The 25,727-nt window shown below is 41.3% G+C and overlaps 1 protein-coding gene across 1 annotated transcript; it reads left to right on the top strand.

The window, feature by feature from the left end:
- The first annotated feature begins 305 nt into the window (after positions 1 to 305).
- Positions 306 to 25,179, top strand: APRT (adenine phosphoribosyltransferase). The gene is made up of 5 exons (XM_053708612.1): positions 306 to 449; positions 852 to 955; positions 5,646 to 5,779; positions 8,845 to 8,923; positions 24,096 to 25,179. Exons 1-5 carry the CDS (start codon positions 367 to 369, stop codon positions 24,236 to 24,238), a joined length of 543 nt encoding a protein of 180 aa, XP_053564587.1. The 5' UTR covers positions 306 to 366; the 3' UTR covers positions 24,239 to 25,179.
- Positions 25,180 to 25,727: the final 548 nt, after the last annotated feature.

Here is a 25,727-nt window from a genome sequence, read left to right as displayed (position 1 = left end):
CTAACTCTGTTATTTGGTCTATTTCTATTCCATTATATATATCCTCTGCAATAATATACATATGTCTTCAATATATTGTATTATAATTATAAAAGTGTACATGTGAATCTATATTTGCGTTACATTGTGATCGCCTGTAATGTTTTAATTGTAAATCTCAACAAAAATAAATAAAAAATACAACATAACCGGTTGAAATATTATCTTGTGCAGATATCTTGCAATGCAGTAAATTTGTATGGATCGACTTATTCCTGAATTTTATAAAGTCAGTTGGGTATACAAACAGCACACCACGGCACCATGATATTGGCGCTGTTAGATGACGTCACGGCTAGCACATGTCAAGTCTGAAGTCTACTCAAAATGAGTGATCAGGAACGCTTAGCGGTGGTCAGCGGGGCTATTCGATGTTTTCCTGATTTTCCGCTTCAGGGTATCAACTTTAGGTAAGAAACGCCAGCAACTCATTGACAGTTATTTGGCTGGCGTACAACCATAACTATGTAATACTCTCGCGAAGCAGTTCCTGCATTATAAAGGCACTTTAAATGGGCGTGAGCAGACTGCAGTATACACTATGACAGCTTGATATAGCTGCGCTATGCATGTTTAACATCAAGTAAAAATAATTTTGAAAGCTATGTACCGTTATTGTATTTTGCCGATTTGAATGTTTGATCTCACTTGAAAATTATTTGAAACTGTTTTTCATATGAAATAGAAGTAATTGTTATTAATCAGTAATACTAATAACTACTCAGAGAAATAGGCAAACAGTGTAATCCTATTTTTCTGTGTAAGTACTGGAATGCCAATCGCCAATTAACAGACCCTGTGTTATTTTACAGAGACATAACTCCTGTTTTAAAAGATCCAAGTGCCTTCAATGCTGCAATTGACCTTTTTGAAAACCATCTGAGGACAAACTACCCCAAAATAGATCTTATTGCTGGTAAGAGGAAGACTGCCTGGTATACAAACACGATTAGTTGTGTAATTTGTGCATGGTTGCCAAGACCTAGGTGTGGCAAGTTCTCTTTTTATGGCTCTGTTGGAATTTTTTATTTATTTAACCCCTTAATGACCACAGCACTTTTCCATTTTCTGTCCGTTTGGGACCAAGGCTATTTTTACATTTTTGCGGTGTTTGTGTTTAGCTGTAATTTTCTTCTTACTCATTTACTGTACCCACACATATTATATACCGTTTTTCTCGCCACTAAATGGACTTTCTAAAGATACCATTATTTTCATCATATCTTATAATTTACTATAAAAAAAAATATAAAATATGAGGAAAAATTGAAAAAAACACACTTTTTCTAACTTTGACCCCCAAAATCTGTTACATATCTACAACCACCAAAAAACACCCATGCTAAATAGTTTCAAAATTTTGTCCTGAGTTTAGAAATACCCAATGTTTACATGTTCTTTGCTTTTTGTGCAAGTTATAGGGCCATAAATACAAGTAGCACTTTGCTATTTCCAAACCACTTTTTTCCAAAATTAGCGCAAGTTACATTAGAACACTAATATCTTTCAGGAATCCCTGAATATCCCTTGACATGTATATATTTTTTTTTAGTAGACATCCCAAAGTATTGATCTAGGACAATTTTGGTATATTTCATACCACCATTTCACCGCCAAATGCGATCAAATACAAAAAATCGTTCACTTTTTCACAAATTTTTTCACAAACTTTTGGTTTCTCACTGAAATTATTTACAAACAACTTGTGCAATTATGGCATACATGGTTGTAAATTCTTCTCTGGGATCCCCTTTGTTCAGAAATAGCAGACATATATGGCTTTGGCGTTGCTTTTTGGTAATTAGAAGGCCGCTAAATGCCACTGCGCACCACAAGTGTATTATGCCCAGCAGTTAAGGGGTTAATTAGGGAGCTTTTAGGGAGCTTGTAGGGTTAATTTTAGCTTTAGTGTAGTATAGTAGACAACCCCAAGTATTGATCTAGGCACATTTTGGTATATTTCATGCCACCATTTCACCGCCAAATGCGATCAAATTGAAAAAAAAGTTAAATTTTTCACAATTTTAGGTTTCTCACTGAAATAATTTACAAACAGCTTGTGCAATTATGGCACAAATGGTTGTAAATACTTGTCTGGGATCCCCTTTGTTCAGAAATAGTAGACATATATGACTTTGGCGTTGCTTTCTGGTAATTAGAAGGCCGCTAAATCCTGCTGCGCCTCACACGTGTATTATGGCTAGCAGTGAAGGGGTTAATTAGGGAGCTTGCAGGGTTAATTTTAGCTTTAGTGTAGAGATCAGCCTCCCACCTGACACATCCCACCCCCTGATCCCTCCCAAACAGCTCCCTTCCCTCCCCCACCCCACAATTGTCCCCGCCATCTTAAGTACTGGCAGAAAGTCTGCCAGTACTAAAATAAAAGGGTTTTTTAAAAAAAATAAAAATTTTTTTTAGCATATTTACATATGCTAGGGTGTAGGATCCCCCCCTTAGCCCCCAACCTCCCTGATCCCCCCCAAAACCGCTCTCTAACCCTCCCCTCTGCCTCATTGGGGGCCATCTTTGGGTTTGCAAAAAAAAGTGCTTTTTTTTTTTTTTTTGGGCTTTTTTCTGTAGTGTAGCTTCCCCCCCCCACACAGACAAACCCCCACCACCTTGCTGATCTTTTTTTTTTTTAAAGATTTCGATATTTATACATTTTTTATTAAATCATTTTCTGTAGTGTAGCGGTTCCCACCCGCTCCCTCCCCGTGCACGCGCCCCTGCTCGTCCCCGCCCACGATCCCGCCCCCCCTGCACATAACCAGGGCCATCGATGGCCGCCTCCCGGTCCGGCTCCCACCCACCAACGCAGGTAGCCACCGATCTCCGGTGCAGAGAGGGCCACAGAGTGGCTCTCTCTGCACCGGATGGCTACCAAAGGTTATTGCAGGATGCCTCCATATCGAGGCATCACTGCAATAACCGGAAAGCAGCTGGAAGCGAGCAGGATCGCTTCCAGCTGCTTTCCAAACCGAGGACGTGCAGGGTACGTTCTCAGGCATTAACTGCCTTTTTTTTGAGGACGTACCCTGCACGTCCTCGGTCGTTAAGGGGTTAAATAATTTGCTCATTTTTTAAATAAGTAAAAACATATTTTTTAATTTTTTTTTATTTATTTAACAAATGAGCAATATATATATATATATATATCTATATATATATATATATATCATTTTTTAAATAAATAAAAACATTTTTTAAATAGATAAAACAAGGTAAGTCCAGCACCTTTGCTGATACACTCCCAGGTGTAAGGAGCTTATTTCCTTTATAAGCAAAGCTTCCTAAGTGCACGCACGTGTAGAGGCCTGCCAACCTCTCATATGTAAGTCCACAACAATCAAAGAATAGCGTCAGCACTGTTTTGTATACAACACCCTTTCTTTATTTAAAGGGACACTAAACACCTGGTGCACTTTCTGCAAACTAACTTCTGCTTTAAATTCATAAATGTACTCCAAATCTAGTAATAAAGGATTTTTAGGCAGTCTGTGCAGCTTACCCCCAGTATATTCAAGAAGAGTGTTGTCAAACAGAATGGTGATACTGAGCTCAATGCTGCTATGTATGCCGCCATGTTGTAACGCACGTTGCTCACAGGCACAGCAGTCAGGTGATGTGCATGGCAGATAATTGTATAAATCAAGTTAAGAGAATGATTATTAGAATGCTGCCTCACTGTGGTGCTAATAGACTGCTGTATAAACAGCATATGTGCCTCATATTTATATAAATAAACATTCAGTTTGTGCATTCATTGTTTTAAAATCAAAGCACTCAAAAAAATTTCTGCGTTAGAAATACTTCTGCACTATTGAGTGCACAGCTAGAGGAATGTTTGTTTTTGCTAATAACAAGCTACACAGGGAGGAGGAAGGAGGGGGAGAGGCATGCTCTGTGTGAAGAAGGCAGCTGTATATACAACATTTTATTAGAAGATTTATGCACTTAGTGCAATAGCAAGCTACACCGGGAGTGGGGAGGAGGAAGGAGGCGCATGCTCTGTGTGAAGAAGCCAGCTGAATAACGCTGTATATACATTTTACTTCAAAAGACAATAAGCCATTTTACGGACTAGACATTAAAAAGATGCTTACACACTTAGTGCATAAATCTTTTAGTAAAATGTATATACAGCGTTATTCAGCTGTATATACAGACGCGGGAGAGAGAGATGTATATACTTGGTGAGGCAGCCAAGTCTATCTTGGACAGCTGCCACTAAACGCAGCGGCGATACGGCAGCTGGTTGAAAGGTCCTATCTGAGCACATGAGGAATAGACAGCGGAAGATACAGCCACTGTGATATGAGGCTGATGCCTTTTAGAGTTTCTCTGGGCGAGGACTTAATCAATAATCACAATATATGATCCTTCTATCTCATCTAGGCTGTTTTTATATTGCTGTCAGTGCATGTGGATAGGCTTTGCTGGCAAGATAATAAATATATATATTGTAAATTGAAACCGAGTTTATAATGTAAGTCAATGGGAAGTGAGGGAGTTAGGTTCCAGGCCCCTCTCAAAATTGGCAAAAGTAACGCCTAATACATTATTTTTAAAGCTTTGAAATGAAGACTTTAAATGCTAAACAGCATTATAAACCTAATAAAATAATCACACAACACAGAATATATAATTGAACTAAGTTAAATGAACAAAAACATTTGCTAAACACCATTATAAACCTAATAAAATAATCACACAACACAGACTTCACTTGCATTTTTCGGCAAACAGTTCTTTCTATGCATTCCAATCTGGACTGATTTATAGACAGGAAGATCTTGTTCCTTTTGAAATCTGCTTGATAGCTCAGGTCTGGTTAAACTGATTAATTTCAGCTTGCTTTGCTGCAACACAAGCGAACAGCTCCACCTACTGGCTATTTTAATAAATGCACTGCTTCTCAATGCTTTTCAATAGCAGTCACATGACTGGGAAAAAAGGTTGTTATTCTGAAACGGTGTAAATTGAACCGTTGTAAAACGAGGGCCACGTATGTATGTATGTATGTATGTATGTATGTATGTTGTCTGAACTGCTCGTTATCTGCATATTTCTGGAGGATCTGCATGGAGACTGTATATATGCCATAAGAGATTACATACTGGATGGTTGTCAATTTATCTTTGATACTGCCCAGCTGCAGGTTACAAAAAAAAGGCAGAAATGAACAGCAGCCAATCGGCATCAACAGTGCTGAGGTCATGAACTCCTTTACTTTGATCTCATGAGATTTCATAGTAAACCTCCTTAAACTGAATAGGGAAAAAAGATGAGTGTGCATGAAGCTCGCTCCCTTGCCTGTCCCGGGACAGACATCCTGACTGGATGCTTAAAGTCCTTTACATTGGGGTGTAAATACTTAGGACATTTTGAGGTAAAATATCATTTATTTATTTATTTATTTTTTTTATTTTTTTTACATAGAGATGTTCAGGTGACATTTTCTAGTTGGCTTTTTACAGCTGTGCTGCATCACTTTCAAGTGTTTCAACATTTGGGTATCATGTCCCTTTAATTGTTTTTTATTCTAACTCCTAACTTTTATACTGTAGTGAAAGGCCAAATTGCTCATGTTGTTTCTCCACCTACAGGACTGGATTCACGTGGATTTCTCTTTGGACCATCGTTAGCACAGAGATTAGGAATTGGTTTTGTTTTGATTCGGAAGAAGGGGAAGTTACCAGGTCCAACAGAGTCCGTGTCATACTCACTGGAGTATGGAAAGGTATATAAGACATACCAGGTTGTACTTTGCACTCTGTACATGATATTAGGCTTCTGCAGTGAGTAATCTATTTTCTACAAGAATCGTGAAAGTAGTCCCTCCCTTTTTAAAAGGACACCTATTAAAAAGATTAAAGGGACAGTCAACACCAGAATTTTTGTTGTTTAAAAAGATAGATAATTCCTTTATTACTCATTCCCCAGTTTTGCATAACCAACACTGTTATATTAATACACTTTTTATCTCTGTGATTAACTTGTATCTAAGTATCTTTTGACAGCCCCTGATCACATGACATTTTATTTGTTATCTACGGACTTTCATTTTAGCCAATTAGTACTGTGTCTGCCACAAGCCACGGGGGTGATCACAATGTTATCTATATGACTCACATGAACTAGCTCTCTCCACTTTTATTAAAAGCAAATAAAAAAGCATGTGACAAGAGGTGGCCTGCAAGGGCTTAGAAATTATATGAGCCTTCCTAGGTTTAGCTTTCAACTAAGAATACAAAGAAAACAAAGCAAAATTGGTGATAAAAGTAAATTGGAAAGTTGTTTAAAATTACATGCCTTATCTGAGTCATGAAAGTTTGTTTTTTTTGGACTTGACTGTCCCTTTAAAATGTTCACAAAATTTTACGGGACATAGAGATGGAATAATGAAATAACAAAGTTAAAGTTTTTCTTTTGCATGAATAAGTTGAATACAATACATAATAAAATCAGTTCTGGACTGTTAATGCACTACTACTCCTGAGCTGAACACAGCTGTAAGTTGCTCGCTAATAAGTAGACATAGGAATTCAGATCATTCATTATGATCCGAACACGGTAGAAGCGGCCACTTGCTGCATTTAGCTCCTTTCGGAGCCTCTTTTCTTTTTGTGAAAGTGAAGCACACTAAGATATGGATTTGCACAGATCATAGCGTGTTGCACTTTCACAAGAATAAATGCGGCTCCGAAAAGAGCCAAATGCTCCGAGCGGCAGCATTTGGATCATAACACATGATCCGAACACCCATGCCTAATCGCTAGTCAACAATGCCACCCTCAATTAGCACAGCAGCCATGTTCAGCTCTGTGGAGTAGTGCATTGCTGTTCCAAAATGGACTTTGTATGTTTAATGTTTCTCTTGTAAGGTGTATCCAGTCCACGGATCATCCATTACTTGTGGGATATTCTCCTTCCCAACAGGAAGCTGCAAGAGGACCACCCACAGCAGAGCTGTCTATATAGCTCCTCCTCTCCCTGCCACCTCCAGTCATTCTCTTGCAGCTCTCGACAAGAATGGAAGTAGCTAGAGATGTGGTGTTTTTATTTAGTCTATCTTCAATCAAAAGTTTGTTATTTTTAAATGGTTTATGATGGTTATAGATACAGCTCTGTGCCAGCAGTGAGGTAATCACAAAATGCTGTAAGATATTAGAGCATTTTGTTTTTGTGTAATTGCGCCCCTTTTAAACATTTTATATTTTTAGCAAATGACTCAACGATTATGGTTACTAGCAAATAGACATTTTCCTATCTTTCCTACTCCTATACCACCACAGGAAAGATTGAAGAGAGCTGAAATGTTTATTTCAAGTTGCTGAAGTATAAGGAACATGATACCCAAAATTTATCTCATGATTTCAATAGGGCTTGCCGTTTTAAACAACTTTTAAAATTTCTTTCAGTAAACTTGGAATAGAGTCAGGTTAAGTGCTGCAGTCACAATGAAGTAAAAAAGAAAAAAAAAAGGTTATCAGTATTTAGAAACCATATTTTTAAAGAGACATTCTAATGCAAAGCATAAATGCTCTGGTTTATTAGAACATGTCATTTTTATTTTGGTGTTCCTTTTGTAACCATGTGTTTAACTTCTACAAAAGGGTCAAAAACATATTGCAACTCCTGCGCAGGATATGGCTGGTGATTGGTGGATACGTTCATATGTGGCTCCTAATGACTCACTGACCGTGACCTGATCATAAACTGCATTATGGGAATTTAGCCACCTGTTTAACCCTTTTGGGTGGGTTAGACACCTACTAGGATTGTGGTGAAAAATAACTTTCTTTCCTGAATCCGCACATTTACTTTTTTTCAGTAGAATGCCACTTAAAGGGACAGTCTAATCAAAATGAAACTTTCATGATTAAGATGGGGCATCCAATTTCAAACAACTTTCCAAGTTACTTTGATCATCAAACTTGCTTTGGTTATCCGGCTCTTGCAAGTTTCTCCTGTACCTAACAGAAGAAAGGGTAGTTGATTCATAGAAAAGACTTTCAGAGAGGGCCTGCTTATCAGCTGTTAACTGTGCAAGCAAATGTCCTGCTCCTCTTTATACAATTTTATATATGTAATTCAATTTGCCTACACTAGTATTATTAGTTTCCCCCACCCTGGGGTAAAAATAAATAAAGCTACAGATGAGCAGTGTTTAGCTTTGAGCCCCTCATCATCTGATACCTCTGTAAGGAAACCTACATACACAAGTCACTGACTAGACTGTGCTTATGCAAGGGACATGCAGGAGTGCATCTCTATCCCTTGGTAAACCTTGCTACCCTGCATTGACCGATTTTATACATAAAAGCAATTCCCTTTGTCTGTCTTAACTCCCGGTTTCAAATGTGGTCAATTTCTCTGACAATATGTCCAACCATCTTCACCATACAGCAGGGGTTTCAGCAGAAGCATTCTGACTTCCATGTCTTTCTTCAGACAGCGCCCTCTGCTGTCAAGAAATCATTTTGTCAACTAGACGTTTTAACCCCTTCATAACCTAGATACTACATGCATGCAGTATGAAATTACACCCTCTTTATGAATTTACTTTATTTGTTATGTAAACACACCTATATTTAAATGTATTAGGCAGACATCAGTATTGAATTAATTTGCCACAACATTTATATATTGTGAATGTATGTGAGGAAATCCTCACAAAAATCCCTGCAAAATGCCTGAAAAAATTGCTGTTATCTAGCAAATATCTTATTTTTCTGTTAAAAAAATAAATGTATGTTGTTCATGATTGTTCATATTATTTATTTTAAATGTGTATTTTTACAGGCTGAGCTTGAAATTCAGAGTGATGCAGTGGATCCTGGACAGAAAGTAGTGATAATTGATGACCTGCTTGCTACTGGAGGTACAAATTCTTGCTGTTTTATTTTTATATAGTGCATGAAATAACATAAATTATGCTTACCAGATAATTTCCTTTCCATCTGTATGAGGAGAGTCCATTGCTTCATTCCTTACTTGTGGGAATACTGAACCTGGCCACCAGGAGGTGGCAAAAACACCCCAGCCAAAGGCTTACATACCTCCCCCACTCCCCTCATCCCCCAGTCATTCTGAAATATCAGGGTATAAATGGTGCCAGAAGAGCAAAAAATTTTGGTCTGCCCAACGAAGAAAAGGGACGGGGACTGTGGACTCTCCTCATACAGATGGAAGGGAAATTATCAGGTTAGCATAATTTATGTTTTCCATCTTAATATGAGGAGAGTCCACGGCTTAATTCCTTGTGGGAAACATATACCCAAGCATTAGAGGACACTGAATGAAACGGAAGGGTAAAAAGGGAGGCAGACCTTATTCTGAAGGCACCACGGCATGCAAAACCTTTCTCCCAAAAGATGCTTCAGCCGTAGCAAAAGCGTCAAACTTGTAAAATTTTGAAAAGGTATGTAAGGAGGACCAGGTAGGTAGCCGCCTTACAAATCTGCTCCATAGATTCCCCATTCTTGAAGGCCTAAGAGGAAGCCACTGCTCTAGTAGAATGAGCCTTAATCCTCTGAGGAGGCTTATGTCCCGCTGTTTCATAACCTAAGTGAATAATGCTCCTCAACCAAAAAGACAAGGAAGTGGACGAGGCTTTTCTGCCCCTTATGCTTCCCAGAATAGACAACAAACAAGAAGTCTGTCTAAACTCCTTAGTGGCTTAAAGATAGAACTTCAAGGCCTGAACCACATCCCAATTATGAAGTAACCTCTCCTTTAAAGAAGGGGGGCCTAGGACACAAGGAAGGAACAACAATCTCCTGATTGATGTTGCGATCAGAAACGACCTTAGGAAGAAAACCTAACCCAGTACGAAGAACAGCCTTATCAGCATGGAATACTAGGTAAGGGGGCTCACATTGTAAGGCAGATCTCAGATACTCTGCGTGCCGAGGCAATAGCCAGTAAAAAGAGAACCTTCCAAAATAATTTAATGTCAGGGCCATGCATAGGCTCAAACTGAGCCCTCTGCAAAACTTTAAGTACAAGATTTAAACTCCAAGGTGGAGCGCTAGGTCGAAACACAGGTCTGGTTCTAGACAGAGCCTGAACAAAAAACTGGACGTCTGGGTCGGGGCGGAGCCAAGCCGTGCAGGAACATGGCCGCAATCTAAGTTTGCTCCGCAGATATCTACAGTCTCAGCCTTAATTAACATGCAGGTTTAGCCTGCAAATATCCCTGGAACCCATCTTTCTGCTAGTGTCCTTTGCCTTGCATAACTGCACTACAACTCGTGGGGCTGACACAACCGCCTGTGACTCGCACACTTACGGCCTAGCTGCTGCACCTTCATTGCGGCACCATTACAACTACCACCCGCATTGCCGCCTTTTGCCCCACTCCGGCAACCCGAGGGCGCAACTCACCACCTCCAACTCTGACTCACCAACTACAGCTGAGATCCCGGTGTCGACCCGGTGGGGGCCGATCATCCCGGTTTGCGGGCCCGCAGCTAACATAACAGTCCCCTTCCCCACGTGACCAGGAGGCAGACATCGTCACCGGAACGGACCCTCACTGCTGCTCGCTGGAGATCTGCCGGAATTCAGGTGCAGTAGTTATCCATAAAAGAGACACGACCCCGGACTCTTCAGTGACTCACTTGTCTCACAACTTCTCCCATCCACTCGGGGCTGCTGGGCAGGGTGAACGCTCCGATCAAGACCATCACTACATAACATAGTGTATACAGAGAGCGTTTCTCCTGCTTGCCCCAGCTAGTGCCTGGGTTGCTCAGCGCCCCCTCAGCACAGTTACCCACCTTCTCCCAGACACTATCTAACTACAGCCCTTAATTTCATTTAACCAGAGTCTTGCCACGGGTTACAATAAAGCTTCCACTTTCAATAGGGAAGCATTTATAACAGGCCAATCGCACCTAGCCTGAGGAGTACTGTTCCACATCCCTGAGTCCTTACATCAAGCTGCAACACCCTCTCATATGTCTAAGGGCAACACGATGACCCCCAAAAAAGGGAATAAATCAGACAAACTAGGGAAGCCCCATTCCCAAACCCCCTCAGTGTCATCATTTTTTCAAAACCCAGATCCTACTGCCACTGCTTCTAATGACACACCTGAGACTATGGTCTCACACAGTTCCTCAGAAACCTCAAATTCTCAACAAGACCCACTACAAGCCATACAGACTAAACTTGCATCCCTCCCTTCTAAGTCAGATCTAGAGTCTCTTAAATCTTTTATTAGAGATGAAATGCGTGATCTAAAAAGAGACCTGAACGAGATGGGGGCCAGAATCGACTACCTTGAAGAGGGTCAAGAATCCCTAAACAGCTTGGTCAGCTCTAATACACAACAGTTATCTATCCAAGACTCCATGACGCAATCTCTCCAAGATAAAGTGGAGGATCTGGATAACCGGGGGCGCAGGAATAACCTGCGGATCCGAGGCATACCCGAGGAGGTACCTACTGACCACCTAAGAGATTACCTTATAGAATTCTTCCAATACCTGCTTCCTAACTCTCCTCCATTGCCCAACGAAGACATCGATAGGGCTCACAGGGCACTACGTCCCACGCCAAAACCACCCCTACCCCCACGGGATGTCATAATTCGATTCCTACGTTTTACTGCAAAAGAGTCTATATGGCAAGCGGCAAGAACACGACAATCTATAACTTTCCGGGGGCACTCGCTACAGGTCTACCAGGATCTAAGTCCACTCACAATCCAAAGACGCAAGGAAATAAAATTCATAACTAGCACACTTCAAGAACACCACATAAAATACAGATGGGGCTTCCCATTCAGCTTAATAGTTAACCATAATGGATCCCAACTCACCTACAAAGACTATAACGATCTAGACCTCCTATCAAGATCGCTGAACATCCACTTCATCCCACCCAAAGAACCAGTGCTTGCTTCCCTTTCGGCCACACCCGACCAGGGCCCCTCAGGACTGGAAACACAGAGGCCCCGGTGGTCCAGAGTTCAGCCTAAAAGGAGGAAAACTGAAACCAATCCAAACAACTCCACAGCAAAGTGATCATTTCCTCAGGATAACTCCTATTTGATTTGCTACCACAACATGTACTTTGCCCCCTCTGGACCTCTTGGGCCGTTGCCCATGTTTTACCTCTACCGCTTTTTTGACAGCGGTGGAGTTGAAAGGACTATACTTACAGTGGTAACGTATAGTTATTTATGTGTGACAGTTGATAAGTGTTAATGTTTGTTAGCTCTAGTTAATATCTTCATTTAATAATGTTTCCCTATAAAGTTGGCTGGGATGGGTTATAGAGATATGTACTGGTTCTGATGTAGAGGGCGATACTATCGACCACCATATCCTAGGAGGCACTACCTTACCCGAATGCAACACACATAGATATTTACCTAATACTTGAATGTCTGTATAACTTCAGTTTGCCCTGTACTTAACCTCCTAGGTTTCAATAACTCATGGCCCACCCCAAATCATTTTATCGTATTTTGCGTTTTACTACTTAATGATCCCATAGACTTATTAACATGAGCTCTTACAGCCCCACTTAAGAGTTCTAAGCGAATGGGAGAAACAAAGCTTTACTACCTAAGCACTGCGATAAATACAGTTAACAGTTATAAGCTCCCATAGAGCTCAGGGTGATAATTATCGTTGTGCTTAACTTTATACAAAGAAGAATTGGTCAGCCAGTAAATTTTATGTGCCCCCTGGCTATACGCTAAGATTTTATAACCCTACTTGAAGCACATGCTAGTGAGCTACTACAACACCAAGCCCCTTACCTTTATATTAGCCAGGCCATCTCCACTCTCCATTACTTTATAATTAAAAACCCCCACCCGAGGTAAACCATTCTACATAAATTAGACTATTCCATTAAGCAACTACTAGTTAACTCACTACCTTCTATGCATGGGAATCTGCATGACTCTTCCTAGTTAAATGTCCTGCTCACTATTGTACTTTCATAACCTGAGACATTGATAGGTATCGATCTTCCCCCCCTTGGCGAAGTGTATAGATCTGCCAATACACTGTTAAAAGTTTATTATGCTCATGTCCTTTACTGCTTATTTTTTCTTGTTATGTTTTCAAGGTTTAATTGTTATGTATGTTTTTTAGTTTATTTTTGTCCGGCCCGAGGGAAGGTACTCTCTCACACTACTAAGATCAGCGCACTCCTGATAGCCTACACAACTCCCCTTTTTAATTAATGGATAATACACGAACCCAAATCAAGCTTATCTCCCACAATGTAAAGGGTTTTAACAGCCCACAAAAAAGGTCCATGGCCTTAAGGGATTATAAACGCAATAGAGGAGATATCCTTTTCATTCAAGAGACACACTTTAGGAGGGGTCGAGAACCCAAGGCTAGCCTACAGAGGTATGGAGAGGTATATCTCTCTTCTCACACAACCAAACATAACGGGGTGGGAATCCTACTGAGCAGACATCTCCCATTCCAGACCTCCTCCATACATAAAGACAACGAGGGGAGATTTATTATTATAGTTGGCTCCTTATACCACAAACCACTAACACTGGTAAATTTATATGCCCCTAATGTCAACCCTGCCCCCTTCTTCAATACGCTTAGTAAGAAAATTTTGGAGGTGGCGAAGGGCAGCTTAGTTCTGGGGGGAGATTTTAATTTAGCACTTCACCCACCCCTCGATTGCTCGTCAGGCACATCTTCAGTACCTAATAAAACCCTGAGACATATCCAACAATCCCTTTTTCAACTAACACTACACGATACTTGGCGACTCCAACACCCTGACGTTAGGGACTACACGTTCTATTCCAACCCACATCGACTCTACACTAGAATCGACTACATCTTTACAGACGTTACCAACTTATCCCGTATTACGAAAACAGAAATTCACCCACTGACCTGGTCTGACCACGCAATGGTCAGCTGCCAATTTAACTGGTCCCCTCCCTCTCCCTCTCCACCTAACTGGAAATTTGACGACTCCCTGCTTAGAGACCCTGTGACTTATGCTCAGATACAAAAATCCCTAGTAGACTACTTCAGAGACAATGACACTACTGACTTCGACATTCATAGTATATGGAACGCACACAAATGCGTCATTAGAGGCGAACTAATAGCTCTCAAAGCCGCTAAGACGAAACAACAACAGTCATATCTCAACTCACTTCTAGTAGATCTCGCTAAACTTCAAGAAGCACACAAAACATTCCCCTCAAGCTCCTCCCTCCTAGAAAGCATCACACATAAACGCCAACAACTTAACCTCCTTTTAGGTACTCAGGCCAAACAAAAAGCTCTATTTCTTAGAAAGATATATTACGAGGGTGCAAACAAGCAGGGTAGAATGCTCGCTCGCCAACTTAAAAAAAGAACTAACAGACGACACATAATGGGTATTCGGGGATCTGATGACTCTATTAGACATACAACCTCCGGTATTTCTTTAGCTTTTAAAGACTACTACGAAAACCTCTACAATATCAGACGTGACAGAGATCCCCCCTCCCAGGAAGACATCAATGATTACCTCTCCAGCCTAAACCTCCCAAAACTAACTAACGAGCAGAGAGACGAATTAGATAACCCATTTACCGAAGAAGAAATCATTGGAGTTATATCCTCTCTACCCTCAGGCAAGGCCCCAGGCCCTGACGGTTTCGGAAACTCATATTACATCCAATTCAAGGAATTGCTATCCCCATACCTTCTAAGATACTTCTGCAGTGTGGATGGAGATAAAGACTTCCCCCCCACTTCTCTACGGGCCCATATCTCGTTTATCCCCAAACCTAACAGATCCCCAGATATAGTATCGAACTACCGCCCGATCTCACTAATTAACTCTGACTTAAAGATTTTCGCGAAAATTATTGCTAACCGTGTAAATCGATTCCTCCCTAATCTCATCCATAATGATCAAGTGGGTTTTGTCCCAGGCCGTGAGGCAAGGGACAATACCGTTCGAAACATACAATTAATTTGGCATATCTCCAAAAATAGAATCCCAGCGGTATTAGTCTCCACAGACGCGGAAAAGGCTTTTGACCGGGTCAACTGGTCTTTCCTTCGTTCGTCTCTCGAAGCCTTTGGCTTCGGTCCAACCACCCTGAAGAGAATATTCTCCTTATATAATTCGCCGAGTGCTAGCATCACACTTAACGGTTCCCTATCCCCCCCAATAACAATAAAGAATGGCACACGTCAGGGCTGCCCCCTCTCTCCCGTATTGTTCGCACTATTCATCGAAACACTGGCCTCTAAAATCAGAAACAACACAGATATAACTGGAATTTCCATAGCTCAAGACACCTATAAATTGTCCCTATTCGCGGACGACATCCTACTCACCCTTACCAACCCTGAAACCTCGATCCCCGCCCTCCTATTGGAACTCTCCAAGTTCCATGACCTAACGGACTTTCTCATAAACCACAACAAGTCTGAGATCCTAGAATTTGGCCTCCCGCCCAGCTCGGTGGAGCTCATCAAACGGGAGTGCCCACTCAGATGGTGTAGAAACACCTTGAAATACCTGGGCATCTTTCTATCTTCCTCATTCGAAGCGTTATTCCGTGACAATTTTATCCCTCTCAAAAACACAATAACGCGTGATCTATCCTCCTGGAAGGTAAAAAAGTTATCTTGGTGGGGTCGGATAAATACTATAAAGATGAATATTTTCCCGAGATTGCTTTATATCATGGGGGCTCTCCCAATCCCCTTACACCCTAAATACATATCTCAAATGCAAAACCTGTTTAGCACATTCATCTGGAATAATAAACCCCCAAGAATCAATAGAGACACAATGTATCTGTTGAAACCACAGGGGGGGCTGAGTGTTCCCAACCTTTATGAGTACAGAAATGCCATTTTCCTACAGAGGATCCTTGACTGGAGAGTGGGATCACATCAGAGACGTTGGGTTCTCTTAGAAAGACAGTTGTCCCCTGACACCCCTCTCCCGACCCTTTGCTGGCGCCCAGACCTTAATGTAGCAATTAGACAACTCTCTAACCCTATTATTAGAGAGACCGCTCAGATATGGAAACTGACTAACATATGCCACCCTCTCCTTTCATCTATCCCTAGTCCCCTGACGTCCTTAACACATAATCCAGAGTTCTCCCTGTCATGCCCGAGGGCACCATCATCATTAGACATCTCAATAAAAGATATTTCTGCTTACGACATAACTACCAACGAGGTCTTGTGCACACAAACACAGCTAATAGAAAAGGGATTTGACTGGGCAAAGAATTGGTTCTCCTATAGACGCTTACACAACTACATCTCTACCCACAGCAATAAAAATAATTTAACCCGTACCCCCACCAACTTAGAGAAAGTATACTTGACAAACACACCATTTAGGCACTCTCTATCTACGATTTATAAAATCCTTCTTCAACCCCCCCCCGGGTAACCTCCCCCACTCCATTGAGATGTGGGAGAGAGAACTGGGGAAAATAATTCTTCCACAGGTTGCAGCCAATATATTCGTAAACACAAAAAGATCTGTCTCTGCATCCATACTAGAGACCAATTATAAAATCTTACACTGCTGGTACCTAACCCCCCGCAGACTCCACCGCCTGTTCTCATCCACAAGCGACAGGTGCTGGAGATGCGGACATGTGGGCAGCGGAATGGGCCACATGTGGTGGTGGTGTTCTCGTCTGAACCACTTCTGGTATGAGGTCATACATGAAATTGAATCTATCTTCCAAATCTCTATCCCACCTGATCCTCTGATCTGGCTTCTAAATAAGTCCACTAAATTGCCCTGTAGGTCCTTACTTCCTCTTTTTCGCATCTTTACGAACAGTGTAAAGATGTTAATAGCTAAAACGTGGAAGACAAGAGATATTCCCACACTTACCAATTGGCGTGACAAAGTATCAGAATTATTAGAGCTTGAGGAATACTCCGCTTATAAGAGAGGCACAACCGACAACTTTATGGCCCTTCAATTTATATGGGACGAATATAAACGTACTATTAAAGATTAGCGCTGCCATACTTGATCCTACTCCTAACTAGATGAGCCTCCCCGGGTCCGGACTACATAATTTTATTTATTTTCTTTTATTCTTACTTTGTGTTACATTGGAAAAAAAAAAAAAAAAAAAAACTTGTTACCATATGTCATTCCTTCCTCCTTTTACGTTTACGATACCTTGTTCGTCCTTGGCCCCCTCTGCTATGTGTAATAGAGGGGTGTCGACCACGGAGGATGACAGACTATATAGAATTTGTAAAACAAGCAATGTATGATTTTATGCCGTCTTTTTTTCCTTTTGTGACACTCCCTGTTTACTTATTAATAAAAAAGAATTTAACTAAAAAACTGGACGTCTGGAAGCTCAGCGAGCCGCTTGTGCAGTAAAACAGATAGGGCCGAAATCTGTCCCAAGAGAGCTAGCCGAAAGGCCCTTCTCCAGACCATCCTGGAGAAAAGAAAGAATCCTGGAAACCCTAACCTTATGCCAGGGAAATCCATGCTCTTCACACCAGAATAAGTAGGTCCTCCACACCTTATGATAGATGCGACAAGTAACCGGCTTATGGGCTTGAATGAGAGTATCAATAACTCTCTCAGAAAATCCTCTCTTGTCTAGGACTAAGCGTTCAATCTCCACGCATTCAGCCTCAGAGAATCTAGATTTTGATGAACAAAAGGACCTTGCTCCAGCAGATCCCTGCGACAAGGGTAACCTCCAAGGAGAAGATGACATCCCCACTAGATCCGCGAACCACATCCTTCGCGCCCACGATGGAGCAATCGGTATCACGGACGCCTGCTTGATGCGGGCCACTACACGAGGAAGGAGTGGTAACGGTGGGAAAAGATAGATTAGTCTGAACCTCCAAGGCACTGCTAATGCATCTATTAGCTCCGCCTGAGGATCCCTGGACCTCGACCCATATCTGGGTAGCTTGGTATTGAGACGAGACCATGAAATCTGTCTCCGGCGTCCCCCACCTGTTGCATATCTCCGCAAACACTTCGGGATGGAAAGACCATTCCCCCAGATTAAAGGATTGTCTGCTGAGAAAATCTGCTTCCCAGTTGTCCACACCCAGAATGTGGTTTGCTGACAGCGAACAGCTGTGGGTCTCCGCCCACTCCAGAATCCGTGATACTTCCCTCATTGCTAGGGAGCTTCTCATTCCACCTGATGGTTGATGTAAGCCTTTGAAGTTATGTTGTCCGATTTGGAATCTGATAAACTGGGTTGAACCCAGAAGGGGCCAAGCTTTCAGAGCATTGAAGATCGCTCGAAGTTCCAAGATGTTGATCAGGAGGAGGGATTCCTCTCGAGTCCACAGGCCCTGTGCCTTCCTGGCACCCCAAACAGCTCCCCATCCTGAGAGACTCGCGTCCGTAGTCACAGTCTCCCAGGATGGTCTCAAGAAGGACGTCCCTTGGGACAGGTGATCTGGACAAAGCCACCAGGAGAGCGATTCTCTCGACCAGCTGTCCAGAGAAATCAGTTGACAGATCTGAATGATTGCCGTTCCACTGTCTCAGCATGCACAGCTGAAGAGGTCTGAGATGGAATCTGGCAAAGGGGCTGATGTATATGCAGGACACCATGTGTCCAATTGCCTCCATACACCGAGCCACAGATGGCCTGAAGGAGGTTTTGGAGGGCAAGACAATTGGAAGTTAGCTTGTAACGTCTCTGGTCTTTAAGAAATATCCTCATAGATATGGAATCTATTATACTACTCGGGAACTCCACCCTGATACTGGGAATTAGAGAACTCTCTTTTCTAAGTTTATCTTCCATCCATGAGATCGGAGAAGAGCTTTCGAATGGTCCTCTGCCAGATGACAGGACGGTGCTTGAACCAAAATAAAGTACGGCGCCACTGCAATACCTCTGGTTCTGGCCACTGTGAGCAGAGCCCCTAGAACCTTCGTAAAAAAACTCTTGGAGCAATAGCTAGACTAAACGGAAGTGCAATGAACTGGAAGTGCTGGTCCAGGAACACAAATCTTAGGAACTTGAAGTGTTCCTTGTGTGAAGGTAGGCATCCTTCAGGTCTATCGTGGTCATAAATTGTCCTTCCTGGAGTAAAGGAAGAATGGACCTCACACACCCTAGAAAAGCCTCTCTCTTTTCTGGCCTTGAAGACAGGTTTAATAAGAGGTATCTGCCCCTGGGAGGATGAGACTTGAACCTTATCCTGTATCCCTGAGCGATGACCTCCAGAACCCACGGTCCTGCACGTCCCCAAACCAAGCTTCTGAAGAGTGACAGTCTGCCCCCTACCAGATCCAAAGCCGGATCGGGGGCCGCCCCTTCATGCCAACTTTGACTCAGCGGGCTTCTTATTCTGCTTGGATTTATTCTAGGACTGAGGAGGTTTCCAAGTTCCCTTGGACTTCTCCGGCTTTGCAGAGGGCTGCTGACGTTGGGATTTGTCCGAACGAAAATTAGGACCTTGTCCCTTAGGCTTGTTCTTCTTATCCTGCGGTAAAAAGGCACCTTTGCTTGGACCAAAAAAGAATCTTTCCCTTGAATGGGAGGAAGTCTACACTTTGAAGTCATGTCTGCAGACCAAAATTTTAGCCAGAGTGCCCTACGGGCTAGCACAGAAAAACCTGAAGTCTTGGCATTCAGGCGAATAATCTGCATATTTGCATTACAAATAAGACTTGGCTACCCTTAAGGCCCTAATTCTTTCCAGGATCGTGTCGAGGGGACCCTCCACCTCGATCAACTCAGATAAGGAGTCTCATCAATAGGTAGCCGCTACCGCAGCAACAGCTGCTGCTGGTTGGAACAAATATCCCGTATGCTGAAACATTTTTCCTAGTAGAGTTTCCAGCTTCTTATCTATGGGCTCTTTAAACAACAAACTATCCTCAAGTGGGATAGTAGTGCGTTTAGCAAGCGTGGAGATAGCACTGTCTACCTTAGGGACGGAACCCCACAACTCCAACTTAGAGTCCTGAACGGGATACAATTTCTTAAAGGAAGAAGAAGAGAAAAAAAGAACAGAGTCTTTCCCATTCATTCTTAATAATGTTCGCCATCTTAATGGGAACCGGGAAAGTCTGTGGTACAACCCTGTCCTTGTAGACCCTATCTAATTTAGGAATGCAAGGTTCCTCAGGTAATTTAGGTTCTGGAACCTCTAAAGTAGCCAACACCTCCTTTAGCAGAAAGCGTAAGTGTTTAATCCTAAATCTAAAGTCTGGTTCCTCCGCAGCTGGAGGCTTAGAGGCAGCAGATTCCGACCCAGAAAGAGCATCCTCTGAAGTATCAGAGGCGTCTTCATCATCAGATAATCTTGTATCAGATAAATGCAATAAGCTAGTAGATGACCCCTGGGAAGGATAGCAATATTTAACCTTTTGCTTGTGCTTAGCAGTGCGAGGTAAAGCACTAAAGGCTGCAGACACTGCCGTTTGTAACTGTTCGGTTAAGCCTGGCGGTAAAAAGACCTCTCCAGATGGAGGAATAGGAGTGCTACGGGAAGCTGCATGTTTATTAGGAGATAAATGTAGGGTGCGCACCTCACGGGATGGAGACTCCTCAGAGGTAGAAGGCTCAGTAGTACTAAACATATTAGCTTTCTTTGATAAGATTACTTTATCAAGGCATGTGGAACATAATTGAGTAGGCGGGTATACCGTGGCCTCCTCACAATATAGACAGGCATTAGCTTTAGGTAAAGAGGAAGTACCCTCTAACGTATCAGAGTCCTCCATAGCTTGCGCTTATAAAAAGGACTATAGACAAATAAATGGCACCTTTTATACCCCCAATGGCTGGGGCACTCACCACCTCCTATGACCCAGGGCCAAGAGAGAAACCGCTTCGTTTCCAGACACCGCATGGTCGGGAAGAAGAGGATCACTGTGACCACACCCGGTCACATGGTGCGCATGCAGTACCTCCCCTGCACCACTAAAAGCGCGCCAAGCCTAACTGGCTGTGCAGAGCTCCAAAGTGAAAGTAAAACCTGTACGTTCCAACACTGCCTGAGCCACATCTCTCACATGTCACAGCATAAACACGATATTAAAAATATGTGATTAATCCCTCCTGTTCAATAATTCCCCGTCCGGAGACATTAACCCTTGATTCTATTCAGATAAAAGGAGTCACATTGTGACTCTGTCTTCTTGCGTTATCAAATGTATATAAAAAAATTAAACAATCATAACCGGAAACTATGCCGTGTAACAGAAACACAGCCTCTCAAGTTTGACAGTCTTGTAGCATCGCACCTGACATGGACTTGAGTGATAGAAGCAGGCAGTGAAACTCGTCAACACTGATTGCTTAGGAGCTGTTAATAAGAGTCTGGATGGGTTCGCAGAAAGACTCCCTGCATCTCCAGACTCTAATATTCGCCAGTGCTCTCACTGAGAGGCTGACAAGACTACTTAAAACTCCAGTCCCATTTTGAAGAGTACTACCCTCCATAAGGAACTACTCTCTATCTTCTGACACTTCTCTGCCAACCTCCTATGACGAAAGGCAAGGAATGACTGGGGGATGAGGGGAGTGGGGGAGGTATTTAAGCCTTTGGCTGGGGTGTCTTTGCCTCCTCCTGGTGGCCAGGTTCCGTATTCCTACAAGTAAGGAATGAAGCCGTGGACTCTCCTCATATTAAGTTGGAAAATGCTCTATTGTAGTGTTTTTGCCATTTTAGTCCTTGGGACCACTAACAGGATAGCTTTTCTTATCATCTGAACTAGAGTACAAGTCAGATAATCATCTGATGCGTGAAAGCAAAATCTGCAAGTGCTGTAAATCAAAAAAAAATCTTTATTACAGATTTTGCTTTTTGGCCTATAGGAAGTGTGCAACAAAGCTCAACTTTTACACAAATGCAATAGGTGTTTAATGTTCCTTTTAAATATCTCTTGCTATTGTGCAAGAGTGTCCCACAAGCCTAGGTTTTCAAAATGCAGCAAATTGCCTATTTGAGGTAAAGCATTTGCTGGTTACAGAATCTGATTTCTTGGCTGTGTCGAATAAATTACAATATTTACACAAAAGCAAAAGTTTATTGGGCTTTTTATTATACATAAAGAGTAGAAGGCAATTTAGATATAATGTGTGGCAAATTATCATTTGGTGGGGAGTGTAGTTAATAAGTTTTGGACCACATTTACATATCCAGATAAGTCAGCAGATCTGTCTGAACAGATTTCCTTGCTAGGGTTTTGTCTCCTTTGCTGTTAGGGATTTAGGGTAAGGGTATGCATATTATGGAGAGCTCTGTTTAGCTGACACATTATTAAATACATTTTTTTATGACATAACTAGAGCCTAATAAATGTAGCTGAATTTTTCTTACTGCAGTTTTAAAGAGAAACTTTATTAGGTACACTCACCCAGTCTTTAAAATACCATGCTAATGTAATAAAAAAAGGTATCATTGCATACTGAAATACTCTGGTTATTATGACTATATACAGAGAGTGCGGTCCTCCTTTTAATACATATGCAGTTTTGTACCAACACCCTTGTTGATATCACGTTGCTAAGTGAGATTGCAGTCCCCTTTGAAGAATATTTGAATATTTAAATGAGTGCAGTCCTATTTTAGATATATATATATATATATATATATATATATATATATATATATATTTATAGTGTGTTTGTAAATACAAATTTCCCCCTCATGATAAAGGTTAAGCAAAAGCTGTTTATGACTAAGATCAGCTATGTATGCACTACGATAAGCACATGATGATTTGGAAACGTACAAATATGCACGTGTCTATTTGCAAGCATATTATGAAGACTTGAAAATCCTGTCTATCTAAAAGAGAGCATATGTGTGAGTGTATATTTATAAATAAATTTGTCTTTTGTAAAAATGGATATTCTAATGAATAAACCAACCTATTCTACAGGAGCTGTGCATATAAACCAGTGAGCAGTAGGATTTCTTAGTTGTACACAACTGCACATTTTCTGTTAGTTTCACTTTTAAGGGACACTAAACTCAAATTTGTTCTTTCATGATTCAGACAGAGCATGCAATTTTAAGCAACTTTTTGATTTACTCCTTTTATAAATTTTTCTTGGTATCTTTATTTCAACAGCAGGAATGAAGGCTTAGGAGCCAGCCACCAATCAACAAGCACTATCTATTGTGCTGAACCCAAAATGGTCCGGTTCCTAAGCTTTTAGTCCTGCTTTTCAAATAAAGATAGCAAGAGAACGAATACAAATTGATAATAGGAGTAAATTAGAAAGTTGCTTAAAATTAATTAAATGCTCTGTCTGAATCATACAATAAAAAAATTGGATTTAGTATCCCTTTAACCCCTTGAGTGCTAATGACGGTGTTTCCCACTCTTGTGCTAATGACGGCTCATAGCCGTCACTAGCACTCTCCCAACTTGAGGGAGATCTCTGGGCTCCTACCCCGGCGATTGGGCCTGCATAATGACAGACATCGCCGGGGCTTCCCGTTTTGTGTGGTCACGTCACGTGCAATAACGTGATGATGTCACCGCGCAACTTTAACAGGAGCAAGGGGGCATGCTGCTTAGAAGCCTGTATCTCAGGCATCTAAGCAGCTACTGACCCCCAAGACCCACCGTTGGAAAGGTAATCGCCTAACCTTTCCAACAGTGTAAGTCTTGGGGATCTGAAATAAATAAAAAAAAATAAGAAATATTTTTAAAAATATAAAATAAAAAACCCTTTAAAAAAACCTTAGCACCCAGGTGGGAAAGTGCTTAGCACTCAGAGGGTTAAAGTGAAACTAACAGAAAATGTGCAGTTGTGTTCAACTAAGGTGGTTTATTCATTATAATATCCATTTTACAAAAGAGAAATTTATTTATACATACATACACACATATGCTTTTTAGATAGACATGATTTCCAAGTCTTCATAATATGGTTGCAAATAGACACGTGCAGATTTGTACATTTCCAAATTATCCTGTGCTTATCATAGATCTTAGTCATTCAATTTTCTGTCTAATAATGCCTCTGTAGATGTCGCAATATTAACTTTAACTCGCTACAACAATGTAACATTTGGTTGTTTGTTTTACTCTAGGAACAATGAGTGCAGCTTGTGAACTGATGAGCAGAATAAAAGCAGAAATACTGGACTGTTTAGTCTTGATAGAACTGACATCATTAAAGGGGGCTGACAAGCTGAGGCCTTACAGAGTACACTCACTACTGCAGTATGACTAGCACTGACTGCCAAGTGCAGGTTTTATACAGTATTTACCTTACTTGAGCAGGTCACACTATGCATTGTATGATAAAAGATCTATGAGTCATTCTTACAAAACCGTAACAGGTTTGTTTATTTTTTTTCTGTATGAATGTACTTTGCCAGATCTTTGGCATTTACTTTTCTTCATCCATGTTGAATCAACACCACAAATTCAAGCACAACCGGATCATATTATTGAATATCAGATCTTATGCACAGGCATTCTGTATATAAGTTTTAAATATATTATTTTTATATTTTACCTCGATAAAGAAAAAGTATGAGTATTAAAGTTTAAAAAAGGAAACATTTTTCTTTCATGATTCAGATTGTGAATGCAATTTTAAACAATGTTTAAATTTACTTCTATTATCAACTTCTTTCTCTTAGTATCTTTGCTAAAGGTGCAGCAATGCGATTATACATTGAAAACATTGGGTGAGCAAATGACAAGAGACATATGCTACCAATCAGCTGCTAGTTCCTAGTAATGCACTCTTGCTCCTAAGACTACCTAAGTATGCTTCTCAACAAAGGACATCAAAAGAACAAAGCAAATTAGATCATATAAGTACATTGGAAAGTTGTTTAAAACTGCATACTCTATCTGATTCATGGCAGTTTAATTTTGACTTAATGTCTATTTAACTGAGAAATATATAGCATCAGTTAGCATGAAATTGCTCCTTGGTTTTGATTCCTATTGACTGTTTCCTACTGTATAAAGTTCTCTGCTAAATGTCTGAGGGATCATTCTAAAACTGGAGTAACTTTGTCTTTGGTTGCTCAGCATAAAAAATTAAACAAAAATATCCAGATTTAGACATGAAGCATATCAATTGGGCGTTAGCGCAACATGCTTCTGTGAAAACTGAAAAAAATGCTGTAGAAAATAAATTTTATGGTTATAATTTTATTTTTCAGACTTCACAAACTCCCCTTTTCCTCTTTCTGACTATCATCTCCTCACTTGTAACATCACATCCCTCCCTACAACTCCCTCTACCCCCTCACACAGAAGCATTAAGTCATTAGATCAGCAACAACTCGCTAGCTCTCTTGAACCTCTCCTCTCTTCCATCCTTTTCCTGTCCTGACCAATCTATCTGCCACTATAACTCCACCCTTACATCGGTCATTGACAATCCGGCCCCACATACCATAGCTCAAAAACCACACACTTATCCTCAGCCCTGGTATACTCCTCTGACACGGTACCTACGCAAATGTTCCTGTATTGCTGAGCGACACTGGAGAAAATCTCGGAGTTCAGCTGACTTTCTTCACTACAAGTTCATCTTGAACTCCTACTATTCTTCCCTTAATCTTTATAAGCAACAATACTTCTCTACTCTCTTCTCTACCCTTTACTCTAACCCAAAACATCTGTTTTCCACGTTCAATACTCTTCTCCGCCCACCCCCACCTCCTAATACAACTTCTCTCTTAGTTCAAGATTTTGCC

Source organism: Bombina bombina, chromosome 1 (genome assembly GCF_027579735.1).
Source record: "Bombina bombina isolate aBomBom1 chromosome 1, aBomBom1.pri, whole genome shotgun sequence".
Lineage (NCBI taxonomy): Eukaryota > Metazoa > Chordata > Amphibia > Anura > Bombinatoridae > Bombina > Bombina bombina.
Note: the sequence above shows the minus strand (reverse complement) of the source record. Positions and strands in the feature narration are given on the sequence as shown.